At 35.3% G+C, this 17,744-nt stretch overlaps 2 protein-coding genes across 5 annotated transcripts; both read right to left on the bottom strand.

The window, feature by feature from the left end:
* Positions 1-154: 154 nt before the first annotated feature.
* On the bottom strand, positions 155-3,834 carry LOC141647340 (uncharacterized). Its single transcript, XM_074455482.1, has 2 exons — positions 2,480-3,834; positions 155-456 (listed from the first exon to the last, which is right to left on the bottom strand). Exon 1 carries the CDS (start codon positions 3,663-3,665, stop codon positions 2,505-2,507), a length of 1,161 nt encoding a protein of 386 aa, XP_074311583.1. The 5' UTR covers positions 3,666-3,834; the 3' UTR covers positions 155-456; positions 2,480-2,504.
* A 6,506-nt stretch (positions 3,835-10,340) lies between these two features.
* On the bottom strand, positions 10,341-16,271 carry LOC141647339 (uncharacterized). Of its 4 annotated transcripts, none has more exons than XM_074455481.1 (3): positions 15,963-16,271; positions 13,271-13,993; positions 10,341-12,664 (listed from the first exon to the last, which is right to left on the bottom strand). In XM_074455481.1, the coding sequence occupies exons 1-3, from the start codon at positions 15,963-15,965 to the stop codon at positions 10,958-10,960; spliced, it is 2,433 nt and encodes an 810-aa protein (XP_074311582.1). In that variant the 5' UTR covers positions 15,966-16,271; the 3' UTR covers positions 10,341-10,957. The 4 variants fall into 4 exon arrangements, with proteins under 4 accessions (XP_074311582.1, XP_074311580.1, XP_074311581.1 ...); XM_074455479.1 differs by having other exon boundaries at positions 13,271-14,024; positions 15,963-16,135; XM_074455480.1 differs by lacking the exon at positions 15,963-16,271 and adding an exon at positions 15,764-15,896.
* Positions 16,272-17,744: the final 1,473 nt, after the last annotated feature.

Here is a 17,744-nt window from a genome sequence, read left to right as displayed (position 1 = left end):
TCTAAAATAAATATGTAGATATTATCTAAGAATGAGGTGTCAACATATTAAGGCAATAGGACACCAGATGGGATACGATAATGGGACAAAGGATCTGGACTCGTTGTGAGGCGTCTAAACTTGATACCCAACTGCTTAAAAATACGAAGTATTTCTCATGACTAAGCTTTGTACTGTTTTCATCTATTTATGTTGTGATTTCAGAACGTGTATATCAGTATATCACTTCTAAATACAAAAACAATTCTGAGAAATAAAATCTAATTTGCGCCAAAAACCTGTCAAAAAACCCCAGAATTTAACTCTCTACTAATCCTGATCAAATACAATGAGAAATTTTCAAATTAATTTCAGTGAGCGGCTGGTGTTTGGCGATTGGAAGCTCTTCCAACAAGATTGATGCCCTTCTACCGACATCTGCATTGCTTCCGTAATTCCATTCTGGTATTTGTTTTTCTGAGAAGTCGTTTGCCATCAGGGAATTAAATTTCAAAATACAACAGCAAGAACAAATAAATATTGCCAACAACAGAAAATACGGATAAACTTGAGCGTAATTGAATTCACTGAATTACTTGTACCTAGAAACTGTGAACGAAGTACATCACTTCTATCCGATTTGTGAAACACACTAGAGTTTAATAAGAATTACGGTTACACAGCGTGACACCAATTAGAGAACAGAGATACCCAAGAGAACAACTACAGTTTCACACCCAAACAAGCAAAAGCTGCAAAACTAACTTAATTGAATGAGAATTTCAACTTACACTAAGCTCACACACATCCTAAATCTGACGTTTCTGCAGCTTGCATCGCCGTCGTCTCTTTAACCATTTTGGCATTTTCACCGTTTATATTCATTCACACAATTAACACTCAGCCATAACAAACTGGCAGCCGATACAAATACCTAAAATACATTTCACTGCAAGAGAGCTTGGCATCACCTTGAAATGTCATCAACATTAGAACCACCTTTGCTTTTTTGATAAAGTTCAAGAAGACCGACCAGGTACACATCTTCCTTAAAAGGTTCAATAAACATCTTTAAGAACTCTGGCTCAGTTTTGATGACACCAGAATTAAAATTGTAATCTAACAAACCCTTCTCTTTCAAAACCAACAACACACAACGTCTAGGCACCATTCGCTTCTCAAGACTATAAGTAAACAAGGCAGAATGTGCAGCTAAGAAAATCAGGCTTGTATTAGGATTTTTCCTCATTAATTCAGAAACATCATATTCAGTCCATTCAAAGCTTCTTAACGCCTGGCATTTCGACTCGATACATTCCTTAATCCTTACTAAAGGAAGACAGCTTCTCATCAGATTATTGATTCTGAACTCCATAACATACCAGACTGATAAGGAGAGGATATGCCTGTAACTATCAGAGGACCAGGTAGGGTTGGTTCTCAGTTCTTAACATTGGAGATGATTACTATATATGATCTGATCACAAGTCATACAGTCCTTTACTCCTTTTTAAAATAAAAATGGGTATAATAGCACATGATTTATTTTAAAAATACAAATTGTTTGCAAAACACTGTGCCTCGTGGCTATGAGAGGAAAGCCTTTGCCTCGCGTCTTGCACCTTCTTGCCAGGGCCCTCGTTGTCACAGTCCTCCTTGCGCCATTTAAAAATAATGGCTACAACCATCTCAAATTCAAAATTGTCCTAGCTTTTGCAGACTAAGCTGTTTGGAAACATGCTAGTATACATCAGATATAGGACTGAGATTTAGCACAAGTTACTTGTGAAATCAGTTTTGACTGTTACCACAACTAAAATGCATAATTTCCGACATTTCCTAGTTCAGAAGAAAGCTGTCCAGGAAAGATAGACTAATTAAGATAACATATGTGCTGATGCATTATATGACTGACTTCTTGTGAGAAGAAACTATGGAGCATCTCTTATACAGTCATACTTATATAAATGCTCTTACACTGGCTTTTTGACACATCTCTTCTCTTATACCTGTACAAAATGTACTTTGCCGGATACTCTCAGGCACAAGCATACGATTTCAGCATGGTTGGGATGTACACTGAGAAGAGGCAGCTCGAAAAACCCTCAAAATCGGCTCGGTTAAAGCTCGGCTTGAGCACATCAAACCAATCTTGAGCATAATCCGAGCCGAGCTTGATCTATACAGATGACCCCAAGAGGCCAAGATTAATAAGGTTGAGATCCGAAAAGCTCGTTTTAGCCAAATTATTAGTATGGTATTCTATAGTTATACATTATCAATAGCTCACCTCATTAGGCATCACCTACTACGGGCAGTCGGGCATACAATGTTATTAACAATGTTTCAATCAGAAATCAGGCACACAATAGAGCTTAACCGTGTTTCAATCAAAAGTCAAGCATACAATGTTATTAACCTACTACAGGTAGAGAACACATTACACAAAACTTTTCCGAGCAGCTTAAAAGGAAAAGGACAAATAGAAAACTTTGTATACCTAAAAGAAACTTCGCAGTTTGGCATCACCTTGAAACAGCCTCGACTTTTGAACAACCTTTGCTATTCTGGTAAACTTGAAGAAGACCCGGTACAGCTTCCTTATAAGGTTGAATAAGTGTCTTTAAGAACTGAGTCTCCGTTTTAGTGATAGCCGTATAAAACTTGTAATCTAACAAACCCTTCTCCTTCAAAATCAATAAAACACGATGTCTAGGCAGCATTCGATTCTCTAGACTAAAAGTAAACAACACAGAATGTTTAGCTAAGAAATCAGGGTCGTAACCGAGCTCAGTCATCAAAAACCCCAACTTTTTCTTAATACTTTCTTCAGATCTTAGGAAAGCAATAGGACCTCTCCTCATCAATTCAGAAACATCGTATTCAGTCCACCCAAAGCTTCTTAACGCTTGACATTTCAACTCAATACATTCCCTACTAAGGCAAGACAGCAAATGCACCCCATACAAAAACATCCCCGAAATTCGAGGAATCCCCAATTCCTCTTCAACCCTAACCAACACATTTCGGAAAAACTCGGGTTTCCTCATAAAACAAAGAGGTTCTCGAAGAATGCTTTTCCGAATAACATTAATATCGAAACCATACTCATTAATCAACAACGCAACATTCGATACAAGATTTTCAAGACCAGGTGTTGTTATGTAACAATTGGGTCTTCGAAAAAGCTTGGTTAGATTTTCATTAGTACCCAAAACAGCCCTAAGATCTTGGATAGTTGTATCCAAATTTCTTGATACAAATGAAGGATTAGTTGAAATAACAGAAACTAAATTAGACCCAGAAAAACCATGATCTTGAAGAACTTTAAATTTGGGTTTTAGGGTTTTATCAACATTACAAGCTAAGATTATAGGGTGAGAAGAAACAACCTTTTTGATATGGATATCCTCAAATCCATGTTGTTTTAAGAAATCAACAACAGAATTAGCATTATCAGAGAATTTGGAGTAGTTACCATTCTTGGTACGAAGTTTGGTAGAAGTGGTGTGAGCTTGTTGAGGAGAGAAACCCAGATTATCAACCAAATAATTGCTGTAAGATTGATTTGGGGATTTGATTGATTGATTTGGGGATTTAGTTGAATAAAAAAGAAAATGTTGCAAATTATGCACAGAACTTAGGGTTTGAATGCTGTATTTGCAACGAATACTTAGAGTTGCCATCTCTACTTCTCTTTCAATTCCAACTCATCGAGATTAATAAGAAACATTTGACTTTGCAGGAGGTTGAGGCGGCGGGCATCCAGCCTCCAGAGTATCCCGAGACCCTCGAGTACACTGACGCGACTAGAAGGACGACGATCTCCGAGCTGCGTGACTTTGACGTGGCTGTGACGGATGCACAAAATATTAGTACACAAAATCTCATTGAAAACGGCACATATCCGTCACTCCAAAGTGACAGATACCATTTCCTCTCATAAATGACCCAAATAGAGGAGAGAGGGAAGCACGTGAGGATGCCCCCACCTTGTCTCCCCTATCCGTTTTGTGAGTGACATTACCCGTCACTTGCTCCGACCCGTCTTCAGCAAATTTAACTGATATTAGTGTTAAAGACTCAACTCTTAAGCCATTTTCTTTCGGTCCAGATTCTCTCCATTACTTGAAAAGAAATGGATGTCCATTACTTTTAAACGGTGCGGATTAAATCTTTGAACGATCTAGTTGTTGTAATTATTTCATAAAAGTAATGTTTAAATGGATGGAGAGAGAAAATCAATATATCAATATATATATATAAAAGAGGCTTTTTTCAGGCAATTCTAGAGACTCCAACTTTATAAAACTACCTAATTAATTTTTATTTAAAATAATATTATGTATAAAATATGCGGAGTATAAAATAACTAAAAGATAGAGATAAAATAACTAAAAGATAGATCCGTCATATTCAAGAAGTCTAATGTGGCTCAATTATATTGTCCGGTAATGCTATATATATTCAATTCAACGCCCTTGCATGATCACCATTGAACTTATTTCTATCTATGATTCTCCCGTTTATTTCCTTATAGTATTGACTTGATTTCTTTGTTGTTGTTTTTTCGGCTCGATTATTATTTTTACATCGTATGGAAGTCCAATCAATATTGTGTATCTATGATTCCTGCGTTTATTTCCTCATAGTATTGACTTGATTTCTTTGTTTTTCTTTTTTTTTTTCAGCTCGATTATATTTACATTGTATGGAAGTCCAATCAATAGTCTGGCGTTTGCGTGCTCTCTATACAAATAAAGGTAACTATTAATAATATGATGGGAAAGTTTAAAGATTGTCGTTTTATTTTTATAAAAAAAATTGTGATGTTTATTGCATAGTTAATCTTTAATGCTTAGTAATATTAACATGTCTATTGCTAAACCATACAACTTCAATACATGTTGGCAATGCAGATTTTAGACCGGGCTTTTGTGTTAAATTTACATTAAGTCTTTTCTGAGAGATTCTCTCATTATGCTGAAAAATTGAAATTTACACTTATATATCATCTATTTAATGTTCATTACTAACCACGTATATGAGTTGATATAAATATGTTTCACGCTTACAAACGTCTTAAAAATAAAAATTTGTAATTTTTGAAAATTTTAGTTATACTTCGTAATATTTTTGCAAGTATTGTCATTGTGCCAATTTCAGTCAAATATCGACACGATATTGTCATTCACGTTGTACAAAGTTCGACTCGATTATTTTTTTTTTTTGACAAGGGGCAAAGTAATATAGTTACGTATAAAATGAAGGATATCATTGACAATAATCTTCGAGTTCAGCTGCCTACTAGAGCCATCCAAAATACTGATAACTGACGAGGATTTGCAAGCAGTTCGATTCGATTATTAGTTCATGTCTATTATTTCAAAACTACGTAGCCATTAGTTATTTAGTTGATTTTATATTAATATATAAGAATAAGAAGAAAAGAATAACAAACATGCAAGTTACAGAGTAAATGAGTAATCATGATTTTGGAAAACATACAGGCAACAAAGAACTATATATACAGTTGAGTAATCGTGTTTACCAAGTATTGTCATTCTCTTAAAGTTTGTTTGATTCGAGCGAGGTGTTTGATCATCATGGAAATTTGTTATTGTTATCACACGTAAATATATGGGTAAGATTTAATAAATACTCTAAATATAAAAACTCTATTTCGTCTTCAATAGCAACTAGGACACTATATTTTTATAGTATATATACTACATACATACATCTCTAATATCCTTGCTCTTAGTTTTGAATATTATGGATACTATAGTAGAATGGCTGATAAACCACCCAGCACTCAAGTGGCTTCTTCGAGTTTCGAAATGCGCTGTTGCTTAATAGAAGGTCCACCATTGATACTTTTCGCCTTTGTATTGGCAACTTGGATAAAAAGTCGACAGATGCAATAATTGGTGATGTTCGAATGTGGCTGAGATATGCTATTGAAAGAGAAGTTAAAGATCTCAATTTCCGTTATGAAGCTCCTAATTTCAATCTACCTGGTTGTGTTTTCACAAGTCAATATCTTGCTAACTATGGTCTTGTGTTCATCCTTTGTTTCAGATTTTAACAATATATTATATGCTATGTCACACAACTATCATACATGTGTTCGTGCTAATTATCAGTTCTATGACCTGAGAGCAAAAGAGATAATTCATGAGAGGTTGTACTCATGACCCGGGTTCGAATTCCGTATTTGCCCTTTTGACCCCCTTAACACCAAAAAAAAACTTTAACAACCTTGTAGCCAAACACTTAAAATTAGCACTTCATGCCTTTTTGCCATCTCCTAATCTCTAACAGTTTCTTCTAATAACAAACCAGATTGATACATGCTTCACTTCCGCTGCCTTCACCCGCGAATTGCATCAAACGTACATTGTCGCTTTCGAAACTCCACGAACACCTTCTAGGCCATCACAACAATTCACCACCGTGACCAACAAAATCGACACACCATACTTCGCACCTCCAGTGAAATCCCGATCAAAAATCGTAGCCAAAACCCTCGCCAAAACGAACAGAAACTACCCCTGTGTTTTGTCAAAAACAGAGTTTCTGACCAGGCCTGTTATCGACCCTTTTAGCACCACTTAGGATCAACTTCGACCCCAAAAATTACCATATTAATAATATTTGCAATTCCATGATTCCGAAACATCCAAGAACTCGAATTTTCGTTATCGTTTGAGCCTCCAACAACCTCAGCAAAGACCGTCGCAATCAAACACTCTATTTTTCGAAAAACCGACTTGACCCTACAAGATCAACACGACGCCTCCAGCTACCTGGCATAACCGACGACCTGGTCATCCGATACCCGTATGTAACACCTTAATTAAGATATAAATTAATATTACATATTGTTAGTAGACCAAATACCATGAGAAGGATTTCGTAGGCGTATATATACAATTTAGTTGATTGCAACTCATATAGTCATATATATACTATATAGCCTAAAGTCCAAAATTATTTGTACTGTGTAACTGTGTTGCACCAACTGCTATGTACTATCGGCTGCCTATGAAGTATTGGTTGTTTCTATAGGTGTAATTAACATGGGTCATAAAAAACAAACTTATCTTTGACCTGATGACGCCAAAGGATCAGGTCGCGTTTCGTAAATTAACACCACCAACGGAGCAGGTAGCGTTTCGTAAATTAACGAGTCAGGTAAAGTTTCACAAATCAAAATTTACGGGTTTGACCCTACAAAAAAAAGGTTGAGTCAAATTTAGTTTTGTGGCGACTTGAGGATTTCCTTATTTTCCTCTCACTCCATTTTACTGTAATTATTTTTTTGTTCACCAAATAATGAATTTAAGATGACATTTAAAAAAAAAAAAAAAAAAAAGAACGACTACACAAAAATAATTGCAGCTAAACTAAAATAATACTAAAATCCAATTTTACATACTACCTACTTTTGAAGATATTAATAAAATAGAGGGAATCAATTTACTTAAAGACCACATAATTTGGATTGCTAATCATATCACATACCAAGTTATATAGAGTATAATTTTAAAGTTTCAAAATTAGCTACCCGTGCAACGCACGGGCACAAAATCTAGTATATTAGAATAAGAGTGTATTAGAGAGGTAACGGAGAGAGAGTAATGGAGAGGATCCAAATTCATTTTCTTTCTGGCTTTTTAGAGTTGGGTTAGGATGAATTAAATGGAGCTAAATTGAATTGGATGGAGTCGAGCTAAGTTGAGCTGAACTGAACTAAATTGAGTGGAGCTGAACTGAACTGAATATAGTTGAATTTAATTAAGCTTAGTTGAATTGAACTGAAATAATATTAATAATAATAATTATTATTATTAGGGTAATTTGATAACTTATACCTTGAATAAGTCATTTTTTCAAATCTTATACCTAAGATAATTTTCTTTAAAATCTTATACCTAAAATAATATTTTCTTCCAAACCTGATACAAAATTTGAAAAAAAAAGTCTTGAATTGACTATCTTACCCTTACTAACTAAACATTGTCATCCTTTGCCACAACTATTAACGCACACATCTACGATTACCACCACTAAAAACCATCAAATTAGTAAGGGCGAAATCGTTAATTTAGGGATTTTTTTTAAGATTTTGTACCAAGTTTGGAAGAAAATGTTATTTTAGGTATAAGATTTTAAGAAAATTATATTAGGTATAAGATTTGAAAAAGTGAGTTATTCAAGGTATACCCTTATATTATTATTATTATTATTATTATTATTATTATTATTATTATTATTATTATTATTATTATTATTATTATTATTATTATAGTAATAATATTAATATAAGAAGAAGAAGAACATTACTAATAATATATTAGTACTAGTAATTATATTAATTTGAGTGATTAACTACGTAGCCACCATGAATCACGACTCACCATCAATCTAATTAGATGAAATAATGGAGCATCGATTTGCTAGATTGTTGTTCAAAGTCTAGCCGTGTATCATCCTAATTTGACCGATTAGGTAGCCACCACAAACCACCAACAATCCTAATTTAATTAATTAGATAAATAAAAATCGACGGACCCTAATTTCATCTTTAACAAACAAATTTGATCGATTAATTAAAAGTCAACAAACAATATTAATAATTGATAAACAAATAAATTAATTTATTACTTGGTAAATTAGAATCCATCTTTTAAGTTTTAAGTAATTTGAGCAATTAAATTATGTTTAGAAAATATTGATTTAAGAGATCATTTGGTTCAGTTTTGGGTAAAAAGGGTACAAAATAGAACGTTTCTGAAAAAGTGTATGTGAAAGATTAAAATTTGTATATGAAAAAACAATTAGCTATTAATAATAGTAATATTAAAATTAACATTAACAATGTTATTAATAATATTATTATTAATTAATATTCATATTCATATTAATATTAATATTAATAATAGTATTAGTAATAGTATTAATTATATTAATATGAATATTATTGATTTTAATAACCATAATATTCATAATAATAACATAATGAGGATAATTATTATTAATAATAATAATAAATAAATAAATAATATTAATAAAAACTATTAAGTTTAAGATGGACAAAATTGAAATGGCCTGAATTTAGTAAAGCTGAGCTGAGCCGAACTGAATTGAATTGAACTGAATGGCGCTGAACTAAATAGAGCTGAGCTGAACTGAAGTGAGCTGAAAATAAGTCAGAAAGAACAGGGCCTTACTATGACTTATTGGTAGACTAAGTCAACCGGGTAGGGTTCGGGTATGGGTTGGTCAATTTCGGGCCTGCAAAAGTTCAGGTTAAGTTGTGTGGACCGAGTCTTTCGGGATCCGATCAATTATTAACAAGTTATTTATGCATAATAATCAGTTTAGAACAATAGACATTTAAATCGAGTTATATTGAGCCGGGTCAATTCAGGTTTGGGTCAAACTCGATTATTGAGTTCGAGTGTCGAGTTGGATCAATTTTGTCAGGTCTACTTATGGGGTGTATAATTAAGGGAACAGATATATTTACACTGGGTATAAGGATAATTAATCCGACCCGATCCGATCTAGTAAACATAAACAATTTGACTCGATAAAAGCTGATTTAAACATGGTACTCCATATTTCTGCATATTATATGGTGTACCCCTTCCTTTGAGTTAAAATCTTTGACCGTATATAATTTTTGACCACGAACTCCGAAAACGATAATTTTTTTTCAAACTAAAGATTTCTTAAATACGGTCAATTTAAACTTCGAATTCCGATCCATATTCTTATCAACTGGATCCAAAATAATGAGATCAAATCCGACCATTAAATCTGGATCCATGACCTATATAGAATCCATGATCCATTGTCATCCCTACTTGTTATACTCAAGGAATTGTATTTTCCAAATGATTCAATTGTTAAAAAAAATTATTTAAATTTCTAAATTTACGATAAATGTTTCAAACAATGTTTTGTTAATTTCACCCATTTTTTTTAAAAAAAAAATTATGCCACAATCTCGAACATAAAATCCAACTTTATGGCATCAACCACCAAAGACTCCAAGAGCACGTGTAAAACTTGTTTCTTCACTCTATTCTACTCCCGCCGTTCCGGTCATTTGTTTACCTTTAACACCAAAACCAAAGAGAGGGAGAAGAGCCAATTATTAAATGACAAGTAGAACCAAATTGAGTGTGGAGATCAAATTGTTGATTAAAGACATTTCTAAAATAAAAAGGTAAATAATTGACTAAAACACCCAAAATAGAATAGATAAACAAATAACCGCAGTTGCGGTGGGAGTAATATTGTTGTCTTTTCATTTGTTTTTGTTAATTTTGAGGTAAACAATCACGTGATTTAAGTAAAAGTCGCTTTTTAATGGCTTTCTAAACACACGAAAACAAAACGTTTAGAGTTTAGAAGTTGGCTTGACGCAATACATTTGTGAGTTACCACTATTGTCAATGGACATCTATGCAAAATGTGCTTTACCTGTAAATAATTGACAAATTTGTAACAATGTCAGGAACTAAACATGTAAAGTTTAAACCACCAAAGGGAATTTGAGACAGATTTCTCCGCCCACGACACGAGATCCTCATAGATCCAGATTCCGATCCAACACTGTTCAGTACACTTGGCCTCATGGTTCAGTCTTGTTCTCTCCCTTCAAGCACCTGCGATCCTATCCATTGAGTCTTCTTGCTATGTGTACTGTATTTACATTATTAGACATGCTGGCATTTCATGAATCATGACCTATGGTACTCAGACTCTTCAGAATGCTTTGTCTCCCTGTCAGACGTCAACACTCAGTCAAGGTTAGGGGCACTTGGACTTTTCATTTAGTACCGAAAACATGAGGAATTTTAGCTGAGTGTGAGTGTGTGAGCTCGGACATGCATGATGTCCATGTATGGTACTTCTAAACAAGTATATGAGTAACATAGGTCATGGCTTGGTGATCAGTAGTTCATGCGCGGGTCATGTTTTCCTTTTCATTCGGGATAGAACCTACAGGAGGTTCCACCACATCCTTCTTGCCATTACACGTTTCCTCAGAAGCCCCAATTTCGAATTCCATATCTTGTGGGGACACAGGACTGCTGTTGCGTGGTTGTCGTGAACGCTTAGGCTTTTGGTCCTGTACCACGGGGGAACCCCGCTTTCTATACTGCCTTACTGTTCTAAACAGTCCAATTTCAAGAGCTTCAAGTGCCTTGGTTGTAAGTGGTCGACTCCTCGTGCTTTGTCGCCTAGGCTGCTGATCAGACTCAGCATTGTTAGCGGGTTCTCCTGAAGTAGAACTCACTTGAGGCTCCATATTATCAGACGGGCCAGCTAAAGCCCCAGAATTTTTCTGTTTCTGAGCAAGAAAATGTATTCCAGGCTCTTGATCAGATTCGGCACCTGTTTTTGAGGGTTCCCCAGAATGTAAACAGGGATCCGTATTATCAAGAGGAAAACAAAAATCCATATTATCAGGACTTGTTGAGATCTCGGGCTTAAAATGAGTGTTCATCTCAACATTGAAAATTTGGTTGGAACTGCTTGCCTCTTCTTCCAGTTTTACTTTGCCATTCCTCTCAGGTTGAGTAGTCATCTGAGGCAAGTTCAAGTCAATTTCGTGGCCACGCTTCTCAGTGTGATTCTCTGAAACCAAAATATTCCCTGATGATTTTTTTACATCAGTCTGGCTCTGGCTCGGGCACAATTTAGGACCAATAATTTTCAGTGTACCATTCTTGTTTTTAGCTGGCAAGCTTAAAACCCAAGTCACATCTGTACTGACACATGAAGACAATCTCCGTCTTTTTGGAGCGGGATCCCCACAGCTTGAGTGGCCCGCTTTTCCAATCTGCCTGGATTGATGCCTGATAGTTCTTGACCTGTGGTTCATGGGATTGTGACTCATTGGCAGAAAGGAGTCAGCTGGCACCATCGACATATCTACATTACCACTCTGGATTTTTTTAGCTTCCTCGGGCAAATTCCGTAGTTCCCACACCTTATAAGGGTTATCTTCATTAGCCAGGCTGGTATCAACTACAGTGAATTTTGTAAGATCCGACAGCCCTAAGGAAACACGAGGTTTAAGATAACAATGGCGTTCTTGATCAGAAGAATCTAGGTCATCATCTGATTTGACTCTTGGTGACCACCCATTTTCTACTTTGGAACAGCTAGGATCAGTTTCATCAGCCTCGAGCTCGAGAAGTTCCGGTTCACTGGCAACTTTCGCCAGAACATCAGTAATAGAATCGAAGTAGTGATCACCCTTGGAAAGCTTCCTTCTGGAGAATTTCTTTACCCCAGGCGTAAGAAAAACTAGATTATTTGTGCCCTTGGGTTGCTCAGAATGCCATCCTCTAGCTAGCAAACGAGGCCAAACAGCTTCCCAAAATAGGTCATTTGATCGAGCTTTACTAAGCCGGAAGTCTCCTGTTAAGCACCTGACTATCTCAGCACGGTTAAGAGCTGAACAGGCCTTACCAGAAGGTACTTGATGACGGTTAGAGGAAACTTGATTGTTTTTTGAGGTATCGAAAATAAGTGTAAGATCCTCCTTCCGTTTCCCAATTCCTACAGCATCTACTAAAGCATGGATGCCAACCATAGCCTTGAGTGTGAAGACGTAGTTTTCTAATGAAATGCTTCCATCGGCAAATGCCCTCGAATGCTGATAACATTTCACAGCAAAAACAACAACAGAGCCTTAATCCCAAAATGATGATAAAAAAAAAAATTATCCTGTTCAATAAGTTGTAAACCGTAAACAACTACAACAATCATATCATGCCTTTAGTCGTGCTTACACATTTGTCGATGTGTAAGCAGCAAAGGGTGCCATGCCAGAGGAGAGAAGAGGTCTAGGATTCTCATTAAAACCACTCGGAGGAGAAGTTATGAGACAGGAGGAAATTAAGGTGCAGTTAGTGTCCATTGTCAAGTCGTGCTGGAAGTCTAGAAGATAGAAAACAAATTGTCTTTCCAACTTTTCCATGGACTGCTTTGACACCACTATGCTACTCATGATTTTTCAACTCCACAACTCGATTTTTCGTGCTTAAGATTTTACAGCAAAAGTTCATCAAGTTATCTGTGAAAGAAGCTTGCAAGTTCTTTCTCACAGATGTCTCTTGCCGTCGTCAATATTTCTCAAATTATAATGCATCCCGGTTAAATGACAAAGCAAAACAGAAAGGATATAGACCAACTGCATCTATACCACATATGCTTGGCACCAGTAATAAAAAAGTGGCATAATTTCAAGGATATAAATTACCTCCGACAATTGAGCTCTAGATTCTTCTGAAAGACGAGGGAATACACGAGAAAAGAGTTCTTGCTGCCTGAGTCCCATGAAAAAATTATGTCCGACAACACACTTCCTGCTTCTCTTCTTCCGGCACTCTGACCATCTATTATATCCAGCAGAGCCATAAAACGGACCATAGTAATAAGCTAGCACTTGCCCCATGCCTTTGGTTCCAACAAACTTTGCTACTTGATCGAGCTTCTTTCCGAGCATATACAGACCAACAAGGAAACAATTAACTTCAAAATCACTCCAGGGCCCACCACTTCTCTGATCAGGTATGAGCCAGGACTCTTTTGGCTCTTTCCTACCTGAATTTTTAGGTCCCACAAACCCATTTGTACAACTTGCATGAGGGTCATCGAGATTTTCAAGCCTTTCAGTTTTGATGGTATTCACCTGGTTGTGGACCCACATCACTGGTATGGGAAGTCCAATCAGAAAAGTGTGGGTAGAGTCAACAATGCCTTTAGAGTTAACTGAATTCATGATCAGCTGAAGACGTTCAGACTCGCTTAATATACACGGGATTTCCACCTGGTACTCCTCACCAACCCGTGGATATACCAATGGATCTCCAAATATGTCATTGTTGTCAGGATTGTTGTCAGGAGAATTCGGGGCGGTGGACGAATCGGAAAAAGTTTCTGGTGAACTTTTCTCTGCTTGATCCAGGTGACCAGAATCCATCTGCAGCCAGAGTGCACAAAACAAACCAAATCTATCGAAATAAAACATCATAGTAAAAAAAGTCATTTTAATACACCTTTTTCACAAGAAACAACCATCAACATGATTAAGAAGCTAAGCGGTTTTACAAACTACTACTACTACCACATGATAGCACATTTGTGTACATTATCAACTCAATAAGATTTCTAACCAAATCGTGTTTTCCAAATGCATGATTGACCCAGTTCTAACATTATGTCTCTGGCATACCCAACTTCACCACAAAGATTGACCAAAAATGCCATAAAAAGGGTGCACTATATATGTAAGCACACAATTCAATGTCTATATAGAAGCACTGTTACACAATCAAAGGAAGGTACATTACCCTAAACCTTCCTGGTTTACACACACAACCTGAAACGGCGATGAAGCAACCTCACTGGCGTACAAAGGTCATTTACTTTCACAAAGACCTTTCCCCTAGCCTCTTGCTCCTCATCAGATCAATCAACATTCCTCCACCGCTAATGTGTGTCCATACCAATAGAGGTTTCATGTTCGGTGACATGGGGTTTCATTACACCATAAACACGTCTTTTGTGCAAAATGCACATTGTTGATGTCAGAAAAAAAAATTAGTCTAATTTTTTTCCCTATAATAATGACTTCCAAGCTTTCAACAGCTGACTGCAGTCAAATTTTTCTGGACTCTGTGTGTGCCTCAAGCATCGGACACATTTAACTAAATACCCATCATGGACCAGAGCTACGAGTCTACGTCCTAACCCTTCCGTCATTTAAACTTATCACTAAACCCAATGCATGCATGCAGTTCTAAGATTCAAATTTCCAAACAAAAGATATACTTACATAATTCAGAATCAACCTAATTACTCTCACATATCCCTTAGACTAACCGTCTGCAAACCTTAGTCCTTATTCAATTCCCAAAATCAGATCCATAAAATCTCCATGATAGTAATCTCGTGTGTATCCCGTAAGCTACCTAAATGCTGAAATGCAATCACATGATACTCAATATGGCAAAACCTAACTGATTAACGGGTTCTCTGCTATATCAAATCTAATTAATCTCGGACAATGAAGTTCCCAGGAGGCCAAGTCCGTAACTTTTATTCGCCATCCTCCTCAACTCACTTATGACTCAACCACCTTCCCAATAATCCTTTCAAAAAGGGACAATTTTCAGGTCTTTCAAAGCACAAATTGACAACAAAGACCAGTTGACAACAAAGACCAGTTCTAATAACAACAACTACATGAAAACCCAGAAATCAAATTCCATCAAACCCGGCTCGATATCTTAACTCAATAGCATCTTCAATTCATTAATCTCCCCAAATTATGCATAACAATTACTGTACCATCCAAGCATGTACCAACAAATTAACAACAACAAACATGTTCAAAACCATAAATTATTGACTTAACAAACCATAAAAATTCAAGTTAAGAGCAACAAACCCGAATTCGAACAAACCCATTAACATTAACAAAAAAAAGTAATAAACCCATCAAAGCTACACAAAAAATATGCAGAAATAACACGTGATCCAACCTTTTTTTACGCCATGTACAAATACTACGCAAACTTATATACCTCAAGAAATACTTACATTAATTAACCATGGACCAACACATAAATAAAACAATACAACACAACAAATCGTCGTCGGGGTTCGACTTTTCCGTACCGGGTTTACAGGATTAGTCAGGACGCTTTCTAAGTTATATACAAAAGAAGCTATAAACATGAAATATTACCTTATTATTTTGTATTTTATTTTGGGATTAATCTAAAGTAAATTTTTCTTGTAGGTAACAACCAAAGAAACAAGAACCAAAAACTAAAGGCTAACAATAAAAGAGTACAACACAACACAAAATAACACAACACAAAACAAAAGCATAAAAATAAATGAATATAAACTTATAAAAAAAAGATGGGTTAATTTTATTTTACCATGAAAATTGGAAAGGTGAAAGCTTTGGTAAATGAAGGGTAAATAATGAAGAGAATGGTTGAAGTCGTCTTCTTCTTTGTTTGTTGTAAGTGAAGACCGAAAGAAGAGAGAGAAAGCAAGATTTGTGTAAAAATTGCAAAATGTGTGTAAGTTGTGTTTGCGAGTTTTGAATGAGAGAGAAACTAAGATTTGGAAGAGTGTTTTTTATTCTAGTGAGGGAGTTTATAGTTAAATTACAAGATTACCCATTGATGTTGCTTGGTAACCTTTCTTTGTTGGGTATAGGACCCGGTTTACTCTGTATTCGAGTTGGGTAATAGCCTAATCGGATACGATTATAAGGTGGTGACACTCTCGTTTATGAGTAGACTTGATAAAATTAATCCGACTCGAGTAACCCGAACTGTACCCGAATTGACATGAACTTATTTAAACTGATTTGAATGTTTATTATCGAAAATTAACTAGTATTCCCAAATAACTTGATAACAACCGATCCGATTGACCCGTTTGTCAGGTTTACATGAGGATTTTTTACTCAACTACATTTCCAAGGGTTGAACTATAAGAAGAGTTAACTCACTCAAGTGCTAAAAGCTCTCTAATCACGAAATTGGGGTTCGATTCTTACCTGCAATATAATGCGCTCATTTAGACAAAAAAACACATTTATAAGGCTTGAACTCGATACCTCTAACTAAGGTAGAACAACCCTTTATCAATTATGAACTTATGAATAAAAGTGAGTATTGTCTTGTGTGATAAATAAGCTGGGTTATTGTTTTCTTACTCTTTATTTCATAAGGTTTTTTTACATTTTGTAGTTTGACAATTGTTATTTAATTTTATATATTTATATATCTTTCTTACTTTTTTTTAGGAGGTTAGTTAACCTAAACTTATTCCCCGACAAGTTTAAGTTGTGAAGTTCTTAGTACTTTGACAATCAGAAAAGAAAGTGCATTATCAATTTTTAACAAAAAAAAAAAAAATATATTGTATATATTTTCCATACAAATATTGAAAATCAAACAAATCAACCTATCTTGTCAGTAAAATCAAGATAGGCCTTTATGCATAGCCTCAATTATGACAAACTAACTATGTTTTCTTGATACAACCTTTGACAAAAAGGAAATTTTTTAACGTAGACCCTATTGGCAAACAACAGAAGCAAAAGTGGATAATTTAGTGGAATATGGTTAACAGGTTTTAGTAGCAGGCTTGACTATCAAATTAAATTAAATTAACAGGTTTAAGAAAACGTGTCTGGTGGTTAGCCGATTATATAACAATTATATCATTTTCATGTACAAATTGAATATGCTCTTACAACATGCTGCTCATAGCAGCATATTCAAAACAGTAATTCTGACTAATATGCTATAAGAATATATTTACCAAAGACATGAAACTAGTAGATTGATCGGTCATTTACTAATAGGCCGAAATCTACTAAGCTGGTTTCACTCAATATATTGTTTACCAAATAAGACTTTAGTATTTAGGAAAATAAATTTCGATAAAATCATGATTTTAAACTTTTATGAGATTATATATCTCGGGAGATTGACATCCATTTAATAGCAGTTGAAAAGTTAATTGCAAATGGACGGTTGTCTATTATTTCTTCTATGAACAAAAAGACATCGCTTTTTATTGTAGACGACCAATAAATGCATTCAAATTTATGTAATTCGTGGAATGTGTAATTAGTTTTATGTAATAATTTTTTTTGGTATATCAACGAACAATTTTAAAACTGGGTTGAGAAACGTCGT

Source organism: Silene latifolia, chromosome 3, assembly GCF_048544455.1.
Source record: "Silene latifolia isolate original U9 population chromosome 3, ASM4854445v1, whole genome shotgun sequence".
NCBI lineage: Eukaryota > Viridiplantae > Streptophyta > Magnoliopsida > Caryophyllales > Caryophyllaceae > Silene > Silene latifolia.
The sequence above is the reverse complement of the archived record's forward strand: the minus strand, read 5'-3'. Positions and strand labels throughout refer to the sequence as shown.